This window comes from Cicer arietinum, chromosome 6 (genome assembly GCF_000331145.2).
Source record: "Cicer arietinum cultivar CDC Frontier isolate Library 1 chromosome 6, Cicar.CDCFrontier_v2.0, whole genome shotgun sequence".
NCBI lineage: Eukaryota > Viridiplantae > Streptophyta > Magnoliopsida > Fabales > Fabaceae > Cicer > Cicer arietinum.
The window spans coordinates 7,298,828-7,309,055 of NC_021165.2; the positions used below are offsets into that span (position 1 = coordinate 7,298,828).

A 10,228-nucleotide genomic window follows, 5' to 3' on the forward strand; every position below is an offset into this window, starting at 1 on the left:
TATATATATATATATATATGATTTTCGTCTGTAATCTTTTATTGAGTATTGTTTGTTAGCGAAGATATTACTGAATTAAGATGTGTATTAGATCGTTCTCTTTAATACATTTTGCAACACTATTTAGAATTGTGCAAGCAAACAATCAACCACAATGTTCATTGGATAAAATAACTCAATTATAAATTGTGTCGGCATTCTACTGCATTGTAGGGAACATTTTAAAATTACACCATCGATATAGCTGAAACCACTATAAATATTAAGACCACTCGAATTCAAATAAAAAAAAAATATTTTGAAATGGACAAAAAAAAAAGAGAAAAGTGGCTCAAATATGCATAAAACAAAAAATGTAGAAGAGACAAAAACTCGTAAATGCGTCGAGTTTTGGTATACTTTCAAAAGTGAGTAGAATACTATATTTGTATAGGAAATCTACAATGGTTCGACACTTAAATCATGTGAACTGATTTGATCAGATCAACTAGTAAACGACACACACAATATTAGAATAGATGAAATGGACGAATCTATAAAAGAAATTAAAGATCGCAGAGGACGCAACACACACACAAAAATGCATGCCAATTAAAAAAACGTGGAGAACACATTAAAAAATGTTAAAATTTTAATTTTTTATTTTCTAAAAAATATTACATCACATATGTGTATATGCTCATGTGGTGATCGATTTGAGTGTATTTTCTTCCGTTTACAAAATTGAATACTTTAATAAATACTAATATTGTCTAAACTATTTTTTATATAAAACTTTAATAATTTTTTTAATTCTCACAACACTACTAGTTGAAAGTACCAAAATTCCAACATGCTTACAATAAAATTATCATAAAAAAGGTCTCTAGATTACAAAGTAGAACAATTTGTTAACTGTGCTACATGACAACTAAAGAGCTTTTATGTTCGTTCATTTACTTATACATACTAAGCCATACTTTTAAGTGAGGCCTAATTTCTTAAAAAATGATTTCTTTTTTTAATAATTAATTAGTGAGGGCTTTGTAATAACTGATCTTAATTTGTAGTTGCTTGCCGATTTTGTACCCAATGAGCCCTTTTTTGTCTCAGGGCAGATAAAACCATTAGGCCAAGATTGTCCGAGTCATGGGCGAGTTTGTATGAGTCAAGGACCATAAACACTTTCACCAAACTATTTAAAAAAAAAAAGTTTATATCAAGTTATCTTATATATTGACTCCGAAGTTTAGTATATATTAAGGTTTAGTATAAATGGTCACTCATATGAGTAAATTATTTTCCCTAAAAAATTATAAAAAGATATATACTACTACTTTTATCTCTAAATATAAAACTCTCTTGTGACTTTTTTTAGCGTTTTATAATTAAGACTCACATGACACTTGATATGAAAGAGAAGTAATAGTAATGTTGAGGAGTTGGTTGAATTGGTGATAGCTTGAGGTAGAAGCGACAGTGTCCCACCCTGTCCCCTGAGCTGGTTGCGAATAAAACTCCAGAAAGTTGAAAGTAACCTTTTTAATTTTACCCCAAAAAATGAAATAGAAATGAGAATGCGACACTGTCCGCAACCATTTACTATATGTTACGCATCCGAAATTATAGGGTAGGGGCCAATTGGTCACTTAACGAAACGCGTGGAATTGGAACCACATTCAGACCGACACATACATACAAAAGGTCCCCTTGGAAAGGAATTAAACATTGGATATATGTTGGGAAAAACAGATGTGGGCCCCACATATTTTTGAGGATTTTGGGGAGCCTCTGGGCCATCACGTGCTTCCACAGGATTTGGTTTTTTACTATTAGGAATAAGTAATCACGCTTGTTCTTGGAGTTATTTGCTTTGTCAATGATGAATGAGACTAGATGTGGGTGATCCTTTTTTACTTGCCTCTGGGCGTTTGTTAGAGTATCCATCTTGGGCACATGACCACGTGCTTGTGTTGGTCATTAGCTATAATTTGATATTAGTCACACTACTACTTGCTTTAAACGAGTTTTGTCTTTTCTTATGACCTAAATGTATGTACACTTTTTAGATTCACTTGGTTATAAATTAAAAACGCTAATTTATTTGTATATTTTTAAAAATATATTTATGAGAATTAATTTAAGTCGAAAATATGTATTTGTCAACCAACTCATAACATTCAGTTAATAATATACAATAGTTAAGTGTCTAAAAATGTAATAAAGTTAAAAATGTATGAACATATATATATTTTTGAATATGTAATGTTGAAGATGTAAAACTCATTTATTAAATACAACATCTATAGCAATGCACCTAATATTTTTTGAAAGTTTATTCTGAGCGACTAATTAATTTGGACCTCAAATTTATAAGTGTCAATTAAAATAGTCAATCATTTATATTATTTATGTGAATTGACAAATATATTTAAAAAAGTTAAAAATGTCAATCGAAATAGTCATTATGTTAACTTTTATTTTTAAGGAGTATGACTATATTCACGTTGATTTTACATTAATGTCACTGTACGATGATTAATTTGCCTATGATATTTAGATTTTTCATAAACTAACTTATCAATAATTAATATATGCGCAATTATAAATACAGTCAAAATTGTATTTGAAATTACTAAATTTCACAATGTATCTCTCCAAATAAAAATGTTCATTTAAGCGAGATGATATTAACTAATAAATTAATATTTAATGAGCAGGTATTATTGTCATATTAACGTACAACATGTTTGGCTAATGTGTCGCATCATAACCTAAAAAGTAATTATAAAAATTCTATACTGAACCACATTTTACAATTTCAAAATATTAATTCACAATATGGTTAAATGTACTTTAGTATCTATATTTTAATTGAAATGCAATTTTAGTTATTTAATGACCTGAAATTATATTTTATAATGTGATATTTTTAATTTAGATAAAATAATAATGAATTTAAAAGTAATATGTACATTTTATTAATAAAAAGAAAGTTGTAATGTGATTGATAGTCCTCGATTTTGATTAAAATTAGCTTTGTTGCACCATCAAATATAATTCGACGTCATTGATGAAAATAACACTATGCTGTAAAAAATATGTCTTAGCTAAAATGTAGTGGACTTAAGTAGATAGTTGATAAATTAATTGATATTATTATGTAAAAAATATTATAAAAAAAATAATCATCAAAAATTGATGTATTTAACTTAAATTCAGAACCTTACTTATACGCCACCAATTATTTTTAATCAACTTTTTTTTTATATCTTGAGACAAAAAGAGTAGCTGATAGTTTATAATCAATAAACTAATTAAAGTATTTGATAAATTTAACAATTTAATTAGTTTAAAAATATAAAATAACATTAAAATATATCCTTAATCAATAATAAATTTTACATCAATCAATGTTTAAAATAGTTTTAAATTTTTATTATTTTGATATATTTTTATTTATTTATTCAGCTAGTTTATATATTTTAAATTATAACAAATAAGTTTTTTAAATTATTATGAATTATTTATGATAATTATAAAAATTCTATACTGAACCACATTTTACAATTTCAAAATATTAATTCACAATATGGTTAAATGTACTTTAGTATCTATATTTTAATTGAAATGCAATTTTAGTTATTTAATGACCTGAAATTATATTTTATAATGTGATATTTTTAATTTAGATAAAATAATAATGAATTTAAAAGTAATATGTACATTTTATTAATAAAAAGAAAGTTGTAATGTGATTGATAGTCCTCGATTTTGATTAAAATTAGCTTTGTTGCACCATCAAATATAATTCGACGTCATTGATGAAAATAACACTATGCTGTAAAAAATATGTCTTAGCTAAAATGTAGTGGACTTAAGTAGATAGTTGATAAATTAATTGATATTATTATGTAAAAAATATTATAAAAAAAATAATCATCAAAAATTGATGTATTTAACTTAAATTCAGAACCTTACTTATACGCCACCAATTATTTTTAATCAACTTTTTTTTTATATCTTGAGACAAAAAGAGTAGCTGATAGTTTATAATCAATAAACTAATTAAAGTATTTGATAAATTTAACAATTTAATTAGTTTAAAAATATAAAATAACATTAAAATATATCCTTAATCAATAATAAATTTTACATCAATCAATGTTTAAAATAGTTTTAAATTTTTATTATTTTGATATATTTTTATTTATTTATTCAGCTAGTTTATATATTTTAAATTATAACAAATAAGTTTTTTAAATTATTATGAATTATTTATGATATAACTAATTTATTTATTTTAAATTTAATAATACAAATGGGTAAAAAATAATTTTAATTAAAATAATGAAGGTACAACACTTTTATAGGTGGTATATAATAGAATAATGCTTAAATATCATCAAAAATAAAGATCGACCCAAATTTATTGACCACTTAAACTTATACTTTGGAGAAAAAGAATGTATTCCTCATATAGTTTTGAAGTGGGTGAACGAAGAATTTGCCTACTAGTTTCTAAAAGATTAACAGTAACTTGTATTACTTTGGTATTAAATTACATTGGGTTAATTCAAAAGTTATTCCTACAGTTCATTATCGTGGAATTAGAGGAAGATCCCGCGCTTATTCGAAGACGACGGAAACTAACAAACTCACATCACAGAAGAATGGAGCCGATCATCCTCTCCGACGAAGACGACCCCTCAACACCATTCCCTCTCCATTCCAAGAAACGCCGAACCGAATCTAATCCAAACCCTACCGTTTTCCTCCTCGACGACGATCCCACCCCTCAGAAACAATACGTTCCTTCCTCTACACCCTCCGTCGTTCCCGAGACTCCATTCTCTCCGTTATTCGATTCCGATATTGCAATCGTCAAATGCACTAGACCTTCCGATTCCGCTCCTGCAAATTTATCCGGTCATTATTCATCTTCTTTTGCTTTCTTATACAAAACATTTTGTTCCATATTTTGAAACCCTAGTTTTTCTCATTCTTAGTTATTTAATCAATTATCAATCGATGATTATGAAAATCAAATCAGGACTGCTGCTACCTTTTCTTATGCGTTTGATCGTTTCATATATATGACAGTTTAATTTGCCTTTTGAAAGATATAGTATATTTTACGGACTTGCATTTCGAAGGGTTTTGTTGTTTCTGTTATGATTTGGTGTTCTAGGTTTTTAAGTGGATTTTTTCATGCTTTATGATTGTGGTTTGTATGTTCTATTCTATGATTTGTATGCATACTTGTGTAGTTTGTTTGTATGTTGTTTCTTCCATAAATTAAAATTGACTACTATTTTTGCTTTGAATTGTTGGTTATTATGATGTAAGATGTAAACTTTTTTCGCTGAACTGAATATGCAATGTGTGTTTGGTGTTCAGGAATTAGTCAAATGATATGTTTGGAATCAGATGATGAGCCGGAAAATTCTGGAGCGGGCAATTGGATAGAGAATGAAGAAAGGGGATTGTCTTCAGAACTAATTGGAAATTCAACATGGACTAACGATTCAATTGGGTCTAGAACTTCTCCTGGTAAATGCTAGTTGATTGTTAACAAGTTACGCTTGTTCTTCATTGCCTGAAATGCTTTATTTATTTGTTTATTTAATTGATAATTGCAGAGAGACATGTATCGAGTGGAAATGTTACTCAAGCTGAAATATATGGGGACAATACTTCGAATCCAACCTCCTCAAAAGTGGTTAGTCATCTGATGATTATTTTGTGTTGATTTTATGTACACATATAAATGCAAGATAAGATAGGATCAGGAATACAAAGTACCACTGTATCAAAGAGAAAATTAAGGCAGCACACTAGCACCTATTGTAGAAAAAATAATAGAGTCCCACCTTAGGTGATTTGGGTAGTAGTGGAGAAAACATGTAAAATATATAATTCAGAGAAAAGATCAGGTAGGGAATAGTCTAACAGGTAAAGGTAGAGGGAGAAGCACACCATTATGAATAATCAAGATTTAAATGATTTATTGTTTGACCCATGTTGCTAATTGTAAATAGTATGAACCGTAAAATATGAGTAATTTATGTGTTTTTTGTGTCTCTAATGAGATCACACACCTTCCTATTTATAACGATGCTTCAATAATTACATTCAATGCCTAAGAAGTCGTATTGACTAGGACTACTAACAATTAGTCTAAGATGTATGTTGCATAATCAAGAAATAATTAAAACATATACTGAATTTTAACACTCCCCCTCAAGCTGAAGCGTATGATGCTTTAAGCTTGTTACATCAAAACATTTTATCACACAAAAAAAAAATGAAACTAAGGTTGACAACTGTTAGACTAGTTTTAGAAGAGAAGGCACTATTAATGATTCATGTGTTAAAGAGTCACCACTTGATTGATCATCAGTGGGAATAAAATACACCACTAATATAATTCATATGCGGGAATAGAGTCACCACCGGGTTGATTGTCGGTGGGAATAAAATGTGTCACTAATAGGATTCATATGTGGGAATAAAATGATTGTCTAAGCAAATGGTACCTTGTCCTTGAAACTAAGTTCTCACATCAGCAAATACAGTGCGAAAGAGTGAGTTGAAAGATGAGAGATTGCTGAAAAATCACCAAATGCAGAGTTGATAGTGGTGGCTCACTAGAAAGAAATCGAGCAGTGGCAGAGAACAAGTGCACACAGTGGTGGCGGTACAGTTGTAGTGGTGTGGCTGGTTATTAGAAAAGCCGCCATAGTTGATGGCGACAAACGACTATATGTGACCAAAAACTATCTTCTGATTTAATTTCTGTTTGTTTTTCAAAAAGTTGACACTAGTTGTGCTTTTTTTTTTTATCATTTTGTTTATTCTATATAATGAAGTTTATCTTTACATATATAAAAAATAAAAAAAAAAAAAAAAAAAAAAAAAAGATTGAAAGGTGGTGCTGTCTGCGGCGGTAGCGAAGCACAAAGACAGGTCACATAATCAGAACCTGCTCTGATATCATGTAAATATGAGTAATTTATGTGTTTCTTGTGTCTCTAATGAGATTACACGCCTTCCTGTTTATAATGATGCTGCAATAATTACATTCAATGTATAGAAAGTTGTATTGCATAAGACTACTAACAATTAGCCTAGGATGTTGCACAATCAAAGAATAACTAAAACATACACTGAATTTTAACATGAACTATGAACAAGGTTCTAGTGTTTTTTTTCTTCTTTTTTTTTTTATTTTTTTTTTTAATCTTTTTCTTCATACACACATTTACTTATTTATATGCTAAGTATTTTTTATTTTCTCCCTGGCGCACGTCATACATTTTGTGCCATTCATTTGAGAAACCTCACCATATTTTATGAGTTGTATGGTCATCATAATGAGAAAAATATGACTCTTGAGCAGGAAGAGAATCCTACTGCGAAAAATATGAGCCTGGAGCAGGAAGAGAACGTTGATAACATGAAAAGATCCAAAGTCTCAGCAAAGAGCACAAACAAGGCAACTGGAAAAACAAAGATGACAAAAGAAGAAAGAAGTCGGTTGATGGAAGAAAAAAAACTACTGAAGGAAGTATGTTTCAGTTTATATTTTTTTATGTTTATACTTTACATCGTTCATGATTTTGATCATAATATTTTATACAAATTTGTACTTCAGCAAGAGAAGTTAAAAAAAGCAGCTATGAAGGCTGAAGCTGCAGAACTGAAAAAAATTGAGAAAGAAAAGCAAAAGTGGGAAAAAGGGAAGTTGGCAATAAAATATATTGTGGCAGAAATAGATGCAAAGGTAGTTGAATCAGGTTCAATCGGAGGTAGGTTATTGATATCTGAATCTATAACCACATGATAAATATCTATGTAGCTCGGAGCTCCATAATTTTGTTTGTTTTCTCATGAAACTTACCTGAATTTTATTTGAATGTAGCACCATAATTCTATTGCTTATCTGAATTCATAAGTATGAGATAATTTGGACATACTTTTATAATTATGGTTGTTTTCTTATAAAACTTATGTTCCCTTTCTTCAGGCCATTTGCTTACTAGGTTTGCTGAAAAAGGGCTTACATACCATATTACATCAAATCCAATCTCAGGTTCAATTTTATGGTCTATGAAAGTTCCAGAACATATTTTGCAGGTAAGAAATGGCTATTGTTCATCGTTGCACACCAAATTCATTAAGAATTTCTATCACTGTTTTATATATATTCTTCTCTTTTCTTTTTTTGGTTTGTTCCATACAAATGCTGGCTGTTTGCTGCCGTGTCGTGTATGTTGTTCATTTATTTTTGTTGAAAGCTCTAAATAATTGTTTTCAATTTTTTACTGCTTTTAGGTGGTCAACTGCCATGGTTTACATATTAAGTGCTAGCTAGGCTCTCACAAACAGCTGATTTTTTTTGTAAAATAATTAAGTAAATGAAGGAATTTTCCCTGAAAAAGTGGTATTAGAAACTAGAAGGGAATAAAAGTATTAAAATGAAGAAGAATGTAACGAAATATCTGTCAATCCTCCGAACTGAGAGCTCGAGCCACAATGGCTAAAAATCACTCCAAAATTCTGATCCCCCTCTCCCCCTATCCCTCAGTTACTAACATTATGAGCTCTTACCATTCTCTCTCTTATACTTCAGTAAGTATCCTTATTCCACTCCTTCATGTGTCCCTTACTTCTTTCTAGTGTAAACATTCCAAGAACGAGCAGCTTTGCAATACTGTCATTCAATATTTCTCAGGAAGGGCCCAGATCAAGTTAGCATTGGGTTTCAGACTTCAAAATAAGCATCAGAGTCTTGTATCTGGTTTAGCCTTCCTATACAACAATTTGAGCGTAACCGAGTTTGTATAATGGACATCGGTGTCTTGTACTTGATTTAGCAGCATTCCTTGTAAGATTACTTTTTTTATAAGTATTTATGCGCAAAAATTATGCAAATGTAATTCTCACTTTGTCATATACAAACTATAAGGCTTACACCACCTTTGGATATGATATTAAAAAAAACTCTGCCAACCTCGACATTGCTGGTGGCACTTTATACTTCAAATCTAACAATCACGTATAGCATAAGAGCATTGAACAGTTTTGTATTTCTATAATTAATCAATTACGTTATTATGTTGTGAAAGATAAAAGGAAGATTAGCTTGGGAAAGAGGATGCCACATCACAAATGCCATGTAAGCATGATTTCATGGAGTTAAATGATGATAGTCTTAGGACTTCATTATAAAATTTTAGAACTATAGGGACCTACAGAATAATTGAACTGAATATATTTATAAATCATATTAAAACATTTTTTGTTTACCTTAGGTGGATGAATATTTCTGTAAGTAAGTATTCTGTTTTTCCCTGATACCAATTTCATTTATTATTTGCAGCTTTCCACCGAAAGAATTGAGATTCCATACGTCTTACTAGTTTATGAGGCCGACAAATTTTGTAACCTCGCCATGAATGATTCTCTTTTTGATCAACTCAATAGCATTCGAAGTCACTATCCAGCTTATACTGTTTGTTATCTCACCAATAGATTATTTTCTTACATTAATAAAAGGTTAGTGATATATTTCAATTTTAGTAGTACTTCATTTCTACTTCTAGTAGGCAATTTCTGATATTTATGCTCCAGCACATTGTGCTATGTGCCTATGTCACTAATGTGTGTGCTTGAGCATATCTGTGGTTTGTGTATTTGCCAATCAATCTCCATGGATAATTTTTTTGTAAGCCTCTATGTCCAATAACTTAATATCCGGTTTTAATCAAACTCCTGAACAAATAGAAGGAATACAAGTGCTATGTGCCTATTTGAATATTATTGAAATGTTATAAATGAGAAAATTTGGAATACCATGTGCAATAATGCCATAATGCAGTGCCTCCCGAGTCTCGTGCTGTAAAAAGCACAGAATGCATTCATATGGACATATGCAAATTCACACATATTAGTATTTTCCTTCTGCATATAATTTCTTTAAATATAACGATTTCTGATATTTCAGCCAATTAACTCGATAATCTATAATCTTTTTCACAATATTATCTTATTAAAACATTTATTTTTATGATCTGTTAGGGAGCAGGAAAAATACAAGAACCCTGAAAACAATAGTTGTTGGATACGTCCACCTGTTGAGGAGGTTGAATAACTGGCATATCAGATTACAATGAATAGGTCACGTTTTAAGTCTTTACATTCTTATATAAACATGTTTAACTTATTTGTTTTGAATTGTCGTGTA

At 29.7% G+C, this 10,228-nt stretch overlaps 1 protein-coding gene across 2 annotated transcripts in view; it reads left to right on the plus strand.

Moving 5' to 3' along the window:
• Window positions 1-4,474: 4,474 nt before the first annotated feature.
• The window catches only part of LOC101507834 (crossover junction endonuclease EME1B), an 8,939-nt gene continuing 3,185 nt past the window's right edge, over window positions 4,475-10,228 (plus strand). The window contains exons 1-8 of one of the 2 annotated variants that reach the window (XR_001144084.3): window positions 4,475-4,908; window positions 5,380-5,532; window positions 5,622-5,701; window positions 7,382-7,549; window positions 7,637-7,790; window positions 8,009-8,118; window positions 9,365-9,540; window positions 10,063-10,126. Coding sequence is in view for 1 of the 2 variants with exons in the window: in XM_004503933.4 (XP_004503990.1) it covers window positions 4,653-4,908; window positions 5,380-5,532; window positions 5,622-5,701; window positions 7,382-7,549; window positions 7,637-7,790; window positions 8,009-8,118; window positions 9,365-9,540; window positions 10,063-10,126 (1,161 nt within the window). In the remaining variant the exon portion in view is untranslated. The remainder of the gene's footprint in view (window positions 4,909-5,379; window positions 5,533-5,621; window positions 5,702-7,381; window positions 7,550-7,636; window positions 7,791-8,008; window positions 8,119-9,364; window positions 9,541-10,062; window positions 10,127-10,228) is intronic. The other variant, XM_004503933.4, reaches the window with a different exon arrangement.